The sequence below is a fragment of the Glandiceps talaboti genome, chromosome 9 (genome assembly GCF_964340395.1).
Source record: "Glandiceps talaboti chromosome 9, keGlaTala1.1, whole genome shotgun sequence".
NCBI lineage: Eukaryota > Metazoa > Hemichordata > Enteropneusta > Spengelidae > Glandiceps > Glandiceps talaboti.
Window position 1 is genome coordinate 7,591,709 of NC_135557.1, and position 16,340 is coordinate 7,608,048.

The window sequence follows — 16,340 nt, forward strand, 5'->3', positions numbered from 1 at the left end:
AGTTTACTCCTGTATTTCTACAGTTTACCTTCCCATTTCAAACATCTACAATTTTACATAAGTACTCTCCCATTCCGAAATAACTCATAACACGTGCTATATATGTTTAGAATGCAAATACTCGAACAAGGACATACAGCTATAACAGAATTATTCATAAATTGTTTTTCTCACGTATGATTTAATACCTTGTGAATGGCTACTAATACAGGCGATATTTCCACATAATACCAAGTTGTCTTGTCCTTCGGAACTGATGAAAAAACAGCATAAATAGTACCTTCACTAACGGCTGAGAAGAACAGGCACACTCCTCCATCTGAAAATGAAGATATTGAATGGTAGATGCATGATGTATACTTGTTATAAACAGCACCACATCATGTTATTAAACACAACCTTTGTTATAAGAGGCATGTTTAACTTACGTGTCGTATCAAGAAGTTGTACGTTTGACCAATGTGTATTACAAGGAAATCTCTGTACTGTTTCCTTCATAAACCTCCCCTCTAGGTCTTCTGTGTCAGCAGTCTCAAGACTCACTGGCCACGATACCTGTGCTATGAATTGACCTGAAATGTGAAGATGTGTCATTTTTATTTCCCAGTGTAGAGTGACATGTTTGAACATAAAGTTATCTCACCTTTCTTATTTAGTTTCTCATTATCCATAACAAGAATAACACTGATCAAGGTAATTTTGTTGCTGTTGTTGTTGTTGTTGTTGTTGTTGTTATTGCTGTTGTTGTTGTTCTTGTTGTTGTTGTTGTTGTTGTTGTTGTTGTTGTAGCTGTTGTTGTTGTTGCTGCTGTTGTTGTTGCTGTTGTTGTTGCTGTTGTTGTTGTTGTTGCTGTTGTTGTTGTGTTTATCAATATATATTCCATTCGGGTAAATATAGATTAATTCACAGCATACTTTGGGTGGAAATGTGAATTATAGACAAATAGAAAATGATGCCACTAGCAATTTGCCATTACGAAGTACGATTAACTAATTCGACACTTGCCTTTTAGACCATCAAAGATATCTTTCCAAAAAACGAGGGATGCATCGTAATCTTCGTTGTTTAACCTAAAATAACCAGCCTCTGGCTCGAAGGTTAACACCAAACCTCTCACGGAGATCTTACGGTTTCCAGGGATATCACTGCCCCCGTTACTGTACCCATCAGTCAGTCGTGCCTTGCCAGTTTCTTTCTCAACAAACCACTTGCCAGCAAAGTAGTGCATCTGCAAACCAGTACACATATGCTAATTATACATTGATTATGTTACATTAATTAGTATTCATACCCAACAAATTGTACATGTTTTCCAAGTTGTCAAAACAGATTTGAGTTGTGAATTTAAGCTTATAATTCACTTTCTACGTAACAGTGTCAGTTGATCAGACACTTTCAGAAACCAAACGATACTTGGACATTTAGTCTAACTATGATACTGCTAATTCAATTTTATCTTGTTCATTACCATTTAGACAATAACAGTAATATCTGATGATATAAAAGCTGCCACTTAAAGCACCTTTTGTAACATTACCATTTACTTTGGCCAAACAGTTAATTTCGTAATATTGCAACATTTAGATTACCGGGGTAACTATGGAATTTACTCTTAATAGCCATTTGGATCAAACATTTGATCTTACACTTTTAGTGATTATATACTCTGATCTTACACCATTAGTGATTATGTCCTTTGATTTTGAACTTTTAGTTAGTATGTACTTTGATATTAAAGTTTTAGTGATTATGCACTTTTAACTTACAGTTTAAGTGATTTTGCACTTTCCGTGTTACCAAATGTTGTCCCATTGATATGTTGATCAATTCCATAAGTGAATTTAACACCATTACATAATTTTGTTTACCATGATATCCATGAGATTCACTCTTGATAGTGTCATTTGTTCAAGCAATTCCAGAAACCTACGGCTAGGGCAACAAGGTGGCTTTCTCATGTGTTTCATGTTCGTTAACAAAGGCAAAAAAATATGATTTATCACTTCCTTGCACAAACTCTGGCTAATCTACTTATGAAAGCAATGTTTTTTATCAATGCCATATACCTTGAGTATGATTGAATTTCATATTATTACAAAATTTTGATTAACATGATGTGGGAATCAAGCAAATAAGGACAACATTGCTTCATTTAATGGTCAGAACTACGGTTCGTGTATAGGCTTTACGTTTGGTTGACCACTACTTTTGAAATAGCAAATTTGGGAAAAGTTTTATCCCTGCTTTCCATAGCAAACATAATTTTTAGTAATAACAATACTTTGATGTGTTAGTGAATACCTACGTTTATACAACTACTGTAGTAGTAACTGGTTGTCTGTATATAACAATTTCACTAATTATTTAATTGATTACTCTGGAGTAACTAATACTGTTAATAGTAACTATGTCAGCGATTGTCTTCTATTACTTAGCAACGTAACTTTTGTATTTTTTGTTACTCGGTCTCCCGAATAGAAAATGCCAGTTAAAAAACAAAAAAAAAAAAAAAAAAAAAAAAACATATATATATATATATATATATAATCTAATTGTCTTATGTAGCGCATTCTATATAACTATCACAATGCTCTTTACTAAGCACAGAAAAAAACGAGTTAATAAAACAGACTCAAGCGAAAGTCTTATTGAAGAAATAGGTCTTATTTAAATGTCTGGAATGTGGCGACACTCTGCAGATATTATGACAGAGCATTCCACAAGTCTAACGCACAAATTGAGAGGGCTCTGTCACCATAATAAGCAGTATTGCTGAGTCGTTGGTTTTAAGTAAATTTTGTTCCGTGAGTTACTGCGTAAATCACGGCTGGAGCTACGGCGGGTAAGTAACTGATTAAGATAGCCAGGTGCAGAACCATGAAATACTTTGAATGTTAAGCACAGAATTTTAAATTCTGCACGTAACGCTGTTGTACTGGTAGCCAGTGTAACACTTTGAGAAAAGGGGTAATGTGATTACACTTCTCTCTAATAGCTCAACGAATATAAATATGAATATGAGTGTCTAGCTGGAGAAAAGACCATATATATATATATATATATATATATATATATATATATATATATATATATATATATATATATATATATATATATATATATATATATATATATGCTTAATTTGCAAAAAAAATAAATTATGATAATTTGATAATTTGGTAATTAGCAACTTCCAAAGGTAAAAAACTAGCTAATTTGCATAAATCTTAAATAGGTATTTTGTGTGATCTTCGTCATTTTTCAACATACTTGAAATGCTATACTTGGATATATTCACCAGTTGTTGCATAATTTAAAAACCTGAGATGAAGTGTAAAAATGAACTGAGTCTTAGTGTAAAGATGTGACACGGCTGTACATAATGGTGTTGGGTCTCAAATCTGCATCGATACTGTGAGGCACTTGTTCATCACAACGAAATTTGTCCGTGGCTGACTTGTCACCTTTATAAAATCTACAAAAGTTCAGTTATATTCTAATTAAAATGTTCAACTTGTTCATCCATTTGACAAGAATTTGCCTCATTGTCAAGCAGGCACTTTCTCTGAAAAATAAATTTTGAATGTGTTCTCTTTCCACATATAAGCTTAATTAATCTAATTATATAGCTACATAAGCATACATCTAAAGATTGAAATATCGAACACACACGTGTACATATTTATAAGGGGTAAAGCATTCCGTTCACTTACAAGAGAAGTTACCTGTCTAATAACAATTTACATGAGCACTTTCTATCGAGTATGCATGTAAGGTAGATGCCATGTACAACTTTTGAGTATACTGGAAAGCATATTGCTTAACACATACACTTCACGCATACTGTTTCTTGAGTGTTACAACAAAAAAGTTGTATCTCCTATTATACAGTTATAGAAATCAGCCCTTTGTGTAACATTGAACATGGTGTACTTACAAATGCCGGTCCAGATAGAATATAAATCATTATTAGACCTAGTAAACAACGGGGATATTTTACATGGAAGCCTAGAGACTTGATAAACACCAGCCTTAACTCTATATTGTCACAAGACCTTGCGTTTTGACTCCTAAATCAATGTATCTTATCTCCAGTCATATCCAGTCAGTAAATTGCAACATGATGAACTAACTCAAAAGTGATGATCAATCCCATGGAAAACCACTAAGATTGTAAAGGAATACTACAAGAACTCTGTCTACCTTGTAACCCTACAAGTCCACATAGTTGCCACACATTGCACAAAACATCAAATCCCAAACAGTGGAATAAACACAACTGTTCTAGTTGTTCTGGCTTTCAGCGCAGCGTGTTGACTGCATCTGCTAATTATGTGAATTAAGCTATTATTTTTACGAAATGTTAATTCTTTTATTTCCATATTTATCTTTACTCTTTATTTATTTCATACCTTTACGATAATTACTCAAGTTAATGATTCAGATTTAGTGAATCAATGATCAATATTGCCTGACATGGTATATTCTCTCGCATTCACGCTCGCATCACACTCTGCAGTTGTCGTCCAATATACCTCGATTTGTCCCTTGAGAGACCTGTCTTGCTGGGTTAAACCTGACATTTTACGGTAAGAAGTATTCATGCACCCTTTCGGGAGACTTCCCCTTCAAAATTGTGGCTGCCAAGTGTCATAAGAACGATTTTATTGGTGACCTGTCATTGTCGCTGAAGTCGCTGCCATTTTGTGCTATAGCACCGGTCATCACCTGTCGACTACTTCAAGTACTATGTCCAACATTATTTGCGACATTTGTCAGATAGACATTACGAACAATTCTATTATACACCAATGCCTATACTGCGTGGACTGTATTCTTTGTAATAAGTGCTTCTATACAACGAAAAGTGAAATTGCTCTAGAGGACGAAACGAACGGATACGGCAGTAAGCACGTTACCACCACAAGAAATGGACATTCTGGTTTAGACCATCACTTTCGTCAAATAATTGTTGAAATATACACTCCATCCTCAAAGACTTCGAAATTGTTTTGACATTTTGTACAGTATAATATTCAAAGTTGAGACTTTTACTCGTACCTTGCTCTAATCTTGAAAGTTTTATTTTGAATCTGTAATACAGCAAATACTGTTCATATTCAAGCATGTCTACCGACCCCAAGCACAGGTGTCTCATCATTCTCACCATGATTACGTCACTGGTGACATTCCTTTTTCTGATGAATAACTGTTCACTGATGACGACCCTCACATCAGGCTGTATGGGTTCTACTGACACCACGCTACGAAACAATGATCTCACTTGTACACCCGGGCGAAAATTCACGAAACAAAGAATAAGTTACTATACCAATCACGATGCTACTTTTAATATTATTCTGTGCGGAAATATCCATTTTAATCCTGGTCCCAATGGCTCATTGAAACAACAATCTAAAAGGAATGCTTACATCTACGCGTGTATTGTTTGTAACAAGACAGTGGCAAGGAACCACAGACTTTTAATGGTCGCATAGAAAATGTGCCCAATAACTAAAACCTACTTCAAGCTCTATAAATCTCAGACATTGGAACAACGTTCTTTGGAATGTCCAAGATGTTATGCTCGACGACTGTTGGAATCCTTACCTTTCCATAATAATTCATGGTTTTCAGGTATAGGTAGTCCAACATCATTAAATTCATCCGTCACTACTGACATGGAAGACATCAATGAGCTCACCTCTACGTTCAACAGTCTGTCATCTGAGTATCATCATCAACTGAAAATTGCTCATCTTAAAATCAACAGTTTAGGTGGCTTCAAATTGAATGTAGTGAGCGATTGGTTAGCAACAAATGCATTTGATATTTATATTAGGTCGCACATAATTGCCAAACGAATATCGAGTCATCTGAACTTGAATCAATAGTTTTCAAAATGAAAATAGGTCAGTCCCATACAACAGTGGCCACGATATATAGACCACCAAATCAAGCTAATTCAATTTGGCCTGCTGAATTAGCTAACATCATTGACTTCATGTACGTCCAAACTAATGACAGTATTGCAGTAGGAGATCTAAATTGTGACCTCCCTACACGTAACAGTAATGCCATATTATTATCAGACTTGTGTGACATTTCAGGATTGTCGAATCTAATCAGTGTTACCAACTCGTGTCACTGCCTCAACCAAAACTTTACTTGATGTCATCGTGGTCAACAATCGTAAGACATTTCTTTGGTCTGGAGTATATACGCATATTAATGATCATTGTTTGACGTATTCCATTGCCCGAATTCATGTACCACGTCCCTCCAGACAGTAAATAACGTATCGTTCATTCAAGCACTTTGACAAAAACACCTTTAATAGGGATGTGAGCTATATCCCTTTTCAGGTCTCTGAAATCTTTGATGATATTGATGATTCATATTGGGTTTTTGAAACCTTGTTCAAGAATGTACTTGATGAACAAGCTCCCGCCAAATCCAAGTATATCAAACGGAATCACGTCGGATACATGACTACTGAACTACTCACTCACATCAAAACTCGTAATAAACTTTGGAAGGAGTACTGTAGATGTAGAAATAACGAAAGTTGGGAGGTGTACCGAAAGCAGCGTAATATTTGTACCAGTGTTCGCCGTAAACTACTTGTACAAAAGTGCAGAGAGAATGCAAATGTTAAAGATAGTAAACAATTTTGGAAAGTCTTTGGCAACATGATGCACTCAAAACAGAAATCAACTGGTCCGCATATAGCACTTTGCGAAGATAATAACATCATCAAATGACAGTCATAATTTATGTAATACATTCAATAACTATTTCACAACTGTCACAGCTGACATTGGGTTGTCAATGACAGATGTTAATATTACGTATGATGATCACCCTAGTGTCAACGCTATACAGGCAAACACAAACAGCACTGTATTTAAATTCAGGCCATCAACACCTGCAGATATAGCAAACCTTTTGACTAATCTAGACACAGGTAAATCAGCCGGTCATGACCGCATACCAGCTAAAGTCATTCAGCCAGCTGCTAACACTTTATATTTTCCTCTGTGCTCGTTATTCAATAGATGCATTATATCAAATTCAGTGCCTGATGCATTGAAAAGAGCGGATATTACTCCAATCTACAAGAAAAATGATCCACACAAGAAGGAGAATTACAGACCAGTCTCCATTCTACCGGTTTTCAGCAAAATATTTGAAGTTCTTCTATCTAATCAGTTGAATTAATATTTTCTCGAATAACTTATCAGCTTTCCGCAAAAACCACAGCTGTGAGTCTTCCCTATTGCGGCTTACAGAGGAGTTTAAATATGAACTAGACAACAAAAAAATGTAGGGATCATTCTAATGGATCTATCTAAGGCGTTCGACTCGATTCCGCACGGTCTGTTTTGTGCAAAACTGTCAGCGTATGGCTTAGAAAAGAGGTCAGTTGAGTTGATTAAAGCTTACCTATCTAACCGCAGTCAAAGGGTCAAACTAAATGGTCATTTTTCTGATTGGGCGAAGCTCATAAAAGGCGTTCCACAAGGATCAGTACTGGGACCGACCTAGTTCAATATCTTTCTTAATGATATATGTTACTTCATTTTAACCTGCAAATTGAAGTCTTATGCTGACGATAATCAGATATTTTATGCAAACAAAGATATTACTGACCTTATGCAAAAGCTAACTTCTGATCTACAGCTACACAGTGGTTTAGTAATAATCTGATGAAGATTAACCCAGAGAAATCACAGTTTATGCTTATGGGTAATGAAAGCACCGGTGAAAATAACATTGACGTCTCCAATGTTAACATTTCTAGTACTGAAAACGTAGATCTTTTGGGGGTCAATATTGACAACAAATTAAATTTTGGTAAGCATATACCCTCCATTTGTACTAAAGTAAACAAACACTTGGCAGTCATTAGACGACTGAAGAAATTTATCCCGACTGACGCCAAATTACTTCTATATAATAGGCTCATCTCTCCACTTTTGAATTATTGTAGTAGTATATGGGGTGGCTGCAGTAAAAGAAATCTTGATAAGCTATAGAAATTGAATCACAAAGTACTTTGTCTGTCTTCCATGACTACAGTAGTAGTTATGACAGGCTTCTTAAGAACTAAAACCTTGTCAGCCTTTCATAACAAAGAAACAACAAAGTAGCTAAATTAGTTTTTAAAGCATTAAAAGGTACCGCTCCTATTTACATCACTGACATGCTCACACCTAGGGCTACTACTCATAATTTAAGGGGGATAACATATTGAAAATTCCAAGAGTTCATACCACCAAATACGACTTGTACTCTTTTTCGTATCAGGCACCAGTAATTTGGAACAAACTGAGAAATGATTTAAGGATGGCTGACAATCTAGCGTCTTTCAAACGTAAAATAAAGCAAGGCAATGTGTCTCAACCCATGTTTTACTTGTAATTTAGTGTTGTTGGACGACTTAATACGCAATGTGATTTCCATCATTTTATATATCAGCTCTAGGTTTTAATGTTGAATGTGTCTTTTGAGTCTTTATTGTTTGTTTGTTTTGTTTGGTATATAAGTTATTATTGTGATGTATATTTTATCTTCATGACTGTTTTACTGTAGTTTTTTATTTATATTTTACATCTCGGATGTATTAGCCCGTTTGTGCTTTTTTTTAAACCGAGTATAAATAAAATAATAATAATAATAATAATAATAATAATAATAATAATAATAATAATAATAATAATAATAATAATGATAATAATAATAATAATAAAATAATACTATATGTATTAAGGTATGCTGCAAGTATAATTTGTATGTAATTTATGCAAATTACTCATTATTTTCCTTTCCTTATTTCCAATTAACATACCTTATTTTTTGTTTCATTCCTTCAAAACATTTATTAGATTTAAATGGTTTAGATTTCCTGAATCAGACAAATACTCTCTGATATTAGCTTCAAAATGTTCTTATTCTGTGCAATTCCTGCACATTATGCTAATTGAAATTATATTCTAATTTGTTTTTATAACTTTAAGGTAAAGATATATGCAATATAAAACTCACTTATACATGCTAATGTTGGATATATGTGCTGCTAGCTAGCCAAATTAACACAAATCGTTTTTTCCTTAATTTATACAAATATTTTTTTTTTAAATGCCCAACTCTAACCGAGTGGCAACTGTCAGATTCTTATTCAGGACACCCTGGTGAGCAAATATTAACCATAAAACCTTCTCTCTTAGAAGACAATGCAATGTTGGATGGCATGACAACTTGACTATTATTGGTTATTTTCATAAAGGTATATAAAACTTGACTGACCGTAAATATTTGGTCCTTTGGTATTGTGCTACCACGACGACCACCTTCAATGTCCTCGTCCATATCAAAAACTATGCTAAATGATTTTCCGCTCTGAAGGTAGTTCCAATCAGGTCTTGCAGAGTCTTTTTCGGGTTCTCTGTCACTCAACTCACAATACTTATTGCCACCTTTAACACTTATTTCATCGTTTGACACCAGTCCCTGGTAGGTACAATTAACAAATCACAACTGGTATGAGAGAGAGAGAGAGAGAGAGAGAGAGAGAGAGAGAGAGAGAGAGAGAGAGAGAGAGAGAGAGAGAGAGAGAGAGAGAGAGAGAGAGAGAGAGAGAGAGAGAGAGAGAGAGAGAGAGAGAGAGAGAGAGAGAGGGGGGGGGGCAGACAGACAGAGTCAGAAACAGATATAGACTGAGAGAGAACAGACAAACAGACAAGCAGACAGACAGACAGACAGACAGACAGACACACAGACAGACAGAAAGAAAGACAGATTGACACAGAGGTTTTTGACTGTTTATACATCTATACCGATTAAAGTCATCCCATAACGATGATAGAGGGATGATGAGTTTGTTACCAAATTGACCTGGTCAGCTGGTTTGAGGCAATACTGATCATAGCATTTCAATTTCTTAAATTTTGAATCTCGATAATTGGATAATTTTTAAAAAGGGGGTACTAACAATTATTTTAAGTCATGTTAGACAACAGACAGCGATTTGTATTGAAATACCGTCTATCAAACCGAATCCTGATGTGCACCAGATACACAACAGAATATACTATTAAAATGGCTATCAAAATAACTCGAGGGTCATTTATTTCACATTGTATCACACACACACACACACACACACACACACACACACACAGATATATATATATATATATAACTATATATATAACTATATATATAACTATATATATAACTATATATATATAACTATATAACTATATAACTATATAACTATATATATATATATATATATATATATATATATATATATATATATATATATATATATATATATATATATATATATATATATATATATAACTCGGTGAGTATCAATCTGCTAAGACAGTGCTCTATACCGCAGTGGCAGAGCGCAATAGTTTTGGTAGTAGTGGAACTCTTTCTTGGTTGTAACTCGGAGTTTCACGCATTGCGCGATCATCAGACAATAATATATATATATATATATATATATATATATATATATATATATATATATATATATATATATATATATATATATATATATATATATTATTCGGTAATTTAGGCATTCGGCTCTTAATACAAGTCGTCAAATTGAATTTGATATTAATTTTTATAATCACAGCATGTCATCTAGCAAAATGACAATGTTAGTCAATGTGAGTATTTAAAATCACAGCATGCCATCTAGCAAAATATCAATTTTAGTCAATGAGAGTATTTAGAATCACAGCATGTCATCTTGCAAAATATCAATTTTAATCAATGAGAGTATTTAGAATCACAGCATGTCATCTTGCAAAATATCAATTAGCGAGGGTACAAAATAAATGCCATCCGTGCAATACACGCCTCCAATGGTCGGCGTGTAATGACCCGGACTGTGATTCTTACTTACCTCGGACATGTAAATACTTATTGCATATTCCAAAGAATTTCTTCGTTTAGCGATGTCATCCATAAACTCCTCCTTGGACATGAATTTACAGAACACCCTTTCATGGACAGTAAGATTTCCAACTGTCTTCTCCACAAGGTAATACCATTTTCCAGTCTTTTCATCCTTCTGTAAGTCTGTCCTATCAGTACATGACTCAAACTCGGCATTTGGAAATATCTCATCCATTTGGAAGTATAAGAGGTCCGTAATAGGAGCCAAACCAAACTTGAATGCTTTGGGATAGTCTCGAATAGAGTGCAACCAGTTCATAAGATCTGTTGTTGAATGTTGGGAAGATAATGTGATAATGTTATAAAAGTTAATGCAAAACGGTTTACTCGGTTTTAATTTTGAAACAATTTGTAAAGTGTATGCTATCACACTTGCCAATAATTATATTAAATAATAATGAATGGCACCTAGATGAATATATTTACTTCATTCACATTAAGTGCACCCCCCCCCTCCCCGAATGTCTTACCTGTCTTGATCGTTGGGCTACTGAAATCAGTTATAATGGCTGCTATATCTGGATGTCCACCAAGCGCTTTTACATTAGTTGACGAATAGCCAGTTTGCCGTGCAGATGATGAACCGCTTTTAGCAGATAACCTTGAGTGAAAACTGGCGAAGATTGACTGGTAGTCGATGTTTGCTTCAACGGCGAAATCCTCAACGGAGCTGTAAAATGAACTTGATGAAACTTTCTGAATTTCCAGCCTTCCACCGAACATACCAGATTTAACATAATGTGTTCCCCATCGCTGAATGAAATCCTCTGTGGACAGAAAGTGATAAAAGTCTCATGTCTGAGATAACCGGTTGTGTTCAGATTTGTTGTAAGCTGATTACGATAGTATCCTATTGTCTATACATTCTTTCTGTAAAGATGCTGACATATAACTATGAATGTATGTATGTATGTATGTATGTATGTATGTATATGTATGTATGTACGTATGTATGTATGTATGTATGTATGTATGTATATGTATGTATGTATGTATGTATGTATATTCATATTCATATTATGTACAGCTTTGAAGGCTAAAAGCCTATGAGCCGATCAAAGGTAAAAAAAAATCAAATGTTCAACAGTCCATAGTCCAAAGTTCCACGAATAGTAACATGTATATAAATCAAACACTATCCAAGTTTATGTTAATGATGTATTTGTATTCAGCCCAGTGACTGTCTAGAGTGTTTTTGAAAGAGTTGATAGTATTCGCTGTAACAATTTTTGTTGGCAGTTTATTCCATGCATTGATGATCCGGTTTGGAAAAAAGTTGGCACGAGTTGACTTCTGACACAAAGACTTCCGAAGTTTCAATGGGTGGCCTCTCGTGGCACTATGTGTTTCGCATTGGAAAAAATGCTGGTTCGCAGAGTATTTACCATGAAGATACTTCCATACTTCTATCATATCGCCCCGCATCCTTCTGTACGACATACTGGGAATATCTAAGCGTGTCAAACGTTCACTGTAGCTCAGGTCTCTCATTCCTCCAATTAATTTTGTTGCTCTCCGTAACACATTTTCAATTAAATTGCAGTCTTTAACAAAACGTGGTGACCACACAACATATAGTGACAAGTACAAATATAAATGCGGACGCACAAGGGCAATGAAGAGTCTTTTCAGTGATTCTTTGATTATATGTATGTATGTATGTATGTATGTATGTATGTATGTATGTATGTATGTATGTATGTATGTATGTATGTATGTATGCATGTATGTATATATGTATGTATGTATGTATGTATGTATGTATGTATGTATGTATGTATGTATGTATGCATGCATGCATGCGTGCGTGCGTGCGTGCGTGCGTGTGTGTGTGTGTGTGTGTGTGTGTGTGTGTGTGTGTGTGTGTGTGTGTATGTATGTATGTATGTATGTATGTATGTATGTATGTATGTATGTATGTATGTATGTATGTATGTATGTATGTATGTATGTATGTATGTATGTATGTATGTATGTATTATGTATGTATGTACGTATGTATGTATGTATGTATGTATGTATGTATGTATGTATGTATGTATGCATGTATGTATATATGTATGTATGTATGTATGTATGTATGTATGTATGTATGTATGTATGTATGCATGCATGCATGCATGCATGCATGCATGCATGCGTGTGTGTGTGTGTGTGTGTGTGTGTGTGTGTGTGTGTGTGTGTGTGTATGTATGTATGTATGTATGTATGTATGTATGTATGTATGTATGTATGTATGTATGTATGTATGTATGTATGTATGTATGTATGTATGTATGTATGTATGTATCAATCGGTCGGTCGGTACATGTCAGTTATCAACATAATTTTATTTCTTGGACTCACATTCGGATCCAACGATCCGTCCTTTTATTATTACCAGTATATATTGGATTTCATGGCAAATCTCACCTTTTCATAAACCATGAACAATGTAAGAACTCCAATATTTTCATATTCTGTTGAAAACGTCTGCAAATACTCTAAACAGCTCGAGCAATATCCAGGGGTAGGTAACAGATATCGATATAGTGACAAGTACAAATATAAAAGTTGCGGTAACAATCTACATAGTACCTGGTACAAGTCGTTTAGTTACAAGTAAAGTCTATATTGCGACGAACACAAAGTCCTGATTTTCTCAGCGTCCATTGCGAATTCAAGATGGTGGCAAGTAACATCGATAATCCTGAAGATAAGAATCAGTCGATTTCTTCTACTAAAAATCTAAAATACATATTCCTATAGCGTGCGTTCTGGGAAGAATGGGTTTGAGGAACAACAGGGAAAATTTCACTGATCGATTCCACTGTTTGTGTGAGGAGTTAGCGAACAACTTTTTCTACCAACGGATGTCCTATTCTAAACACACGTCCCTATACGAATACATGTACATACGTATATTGAACCACTGATCTTCTATCAGCGTACTGTGGGGTTTGTTTGCTGGCTGGCTGTAAATATTGTATGCTTTACTTTTTACATAGAATTTGCAGGCAACATATGGGTTTGTTATTCTGTCTACATAAAATATAGTACTACTGACAATATTGTACACACATTCATATATGGACATGTGTTTAGAATAGGACATCCATCCAAGTTTTTCGCTAACTCCTCCCACAAACGGTGGAATCGATCAATGAAATTTTCCCTGTTGTTCCTCCAACCCATTCTTCCCAGAACGCACGCTATTGGAATACGTATTTTCGATTTTTAGTAGTAGAAATCGACTGATTCTTACCTTCAGGATTTTCGATGTTACTTGCATGCCGCCATGTTGAATATGCAATGGACGCTGGGAAAATCAGGACTTTGTGTTCGTCGCAATATAGACTTGGCTTGTAACTGAACGACTTGTATCAGGTACTATGTAGAATTTTCCCGCAACTTTTATATTTGTACTTGTCACTTTATCGATCGTGTTCTAGACTAATATTTGTTACCTACCACTGATATCTCCCTTGAAAACATTAAATACCACACACATGGAGCATGCGCATTTATATAATATGTGTTGTAGAGTGTGTCATAGGCAAGTAAAAACCCAAACCTATTGTTATTACATTGTTACATTGCATACAAATGAAGTGAGTATAAATGATAGTATATGCTCATTGAAAATCAACAATTATTATTAGTGCAAAGCATATAATGTACTCATCATACATCAATAATAACAACCCCAAGTAGGAATGTAGATATGTATGATTATGCTAACAGACTGGAAATGAAGAATAAGCTCTAAAAATTGATAAATTAAAGAAGTCGGGAATAGCTATTAGTATGTGCCAAAAACATTTATCCCGTTCAGTAATGGCAATTGTGTTTCATATATTACCGACCCTAATACCACAATTAATTTAAATGTGGACGAAAGGTGCTCTGACATTGACATACTAGAGAGATTTGGATACACGTCCGAACGCCTACAGGAGCATTTATCTTGCAGGTGTACACGTAATGACGCATACAATGTTGTATTTCGTTACTCGCTCAGAACACAAATGTGAATGACAGTGGAGTGTGCATGTGAGCGTTGGCATCGCCTGTCCAGAAGGCCACACACATTATTTTGTTTTCTAAACATGTCGGTATTTTTGTCATTTTTCCCTCAATTACCCAGACGAAAAACAGATTGAATAATTATTTTAGTTTCACATATGTTGCGCAATTGCGAACAATAGCCAATTCAGTTTTAAAAAATGACAAAGAGATTTCCTAAATGGCCAATCAAATTGGTTCGCTGCTGCTCAGAATAAAATTAAGTGTGTTACAGCAATAATTTTGAAGATAAATAATCACAAACAGGGTTTAAAATACTACATCAGGTTTATCCCCAACTCTTTTCGAGAAGTATATCATGTTCTTTAACGTGCATTGGGTATTGCTCCCTGATACAAGGGATACAGTTATCAAACGAACAATTAGTTTAAAGTTATGTTACCGAATTTTGATATACAAATATTACATTTAATAGAAGAACAAAGACAAAAACTTAACATATATTTAAAGTTATGAGTAGATCACCATTTTGACGTGTCGTCAGATACACAACGTGTTGGTTGCTTCGAATCAGGTGACAATGAAGCTACACGTATATAAATCACGTAAATTCGTCTATCTAAACGTCTCTAGAGTGACAGGCCTACTGCTCAAAAAGGATCCAACACTATTTACGATATGTTGGCTAGTCACATAATCCATAACATAGTATAAGTTGTCATATTTAAAAACTATGAAATACAACTAGGCCCTAGTTGTGAATTGAGCTGTCAATGACAGCCAAACAGTCAGGTTAATGCTATTAAGATACAACTCTTGAAGGAATATACTTGGTGGGATAGAAAGAATTTGTTTATTGTTCAAGATGGTAGTGTATGCATCTGTGTAACTTTGTTATTAGACTGTACTAACGATATTTAAGTGGATTTGATGATCCTATGTAGCTGTTCGGCAAATTCATAAACTCTTTAAGGAAATTGGTAGACAGGTCATTTGCTGTAGTCACGTCCTTGGACATTTCATATCTGTAAAGAGAGAATTAATGTCAAAATGGAAAGTCTGCAGTGTGAAACTGTCAATATGCAGGACAGACACAGACACAGACACAGGCACAAACATACATACATACATACATACATACATACATACATACATACATACATACATGCATGCATGCATACATACATACATACATACATACATACATACATACACACACAGAGAGACAGACATACATACATACATACATACATACATACATACATACATACATACATACATACATGCATGCATACATGCATACATGCATACATACATACATACATACATACATACATACATACATAAATGTG

The 16,340-nt window shown here is 34.7% G+C and overlaps 1 protein-coding gene across 1 annotated transcript in view; it reads right to left on the reverse strand.

Moving 5' to 3' along the window:
- Positions 1-16,340, reverse strand: part of LOC144440088 (uncharacterized) — a 58,506-nt gene that overhangs the window by 17,171 nt on the left and 24,995 nt on the right. Inside the window, exons 8-14 of the mRNA XM_078129346.1 lie at positions 15,901-16,013; positions 11,454-11,750; positions 10,931-11,247; positions 9,310-9,513; positions 1,006-1,228; positions 429-572; positions 189-319 (exon numbers count right to left, since the gene is read on the reverse strand). Coding sequence (XP_077985472.1) covers positions 189-319; positions 429-572; positions 1,006-1,228; positions 9,310-9,513; positions 10,931-11,247; positions 11,454-11,750; positions 15,901-16,013 — 1,429 coding nt within the window. The remainder of the gene's footprint in view (positions 1-188; positions 320-428; positions 573-1,005; positions 1,229-9,309; positions 9,514-10,930; positions 11,248-11,453; positions 11,751-15,900; positions 16,014-16,340) is intronic.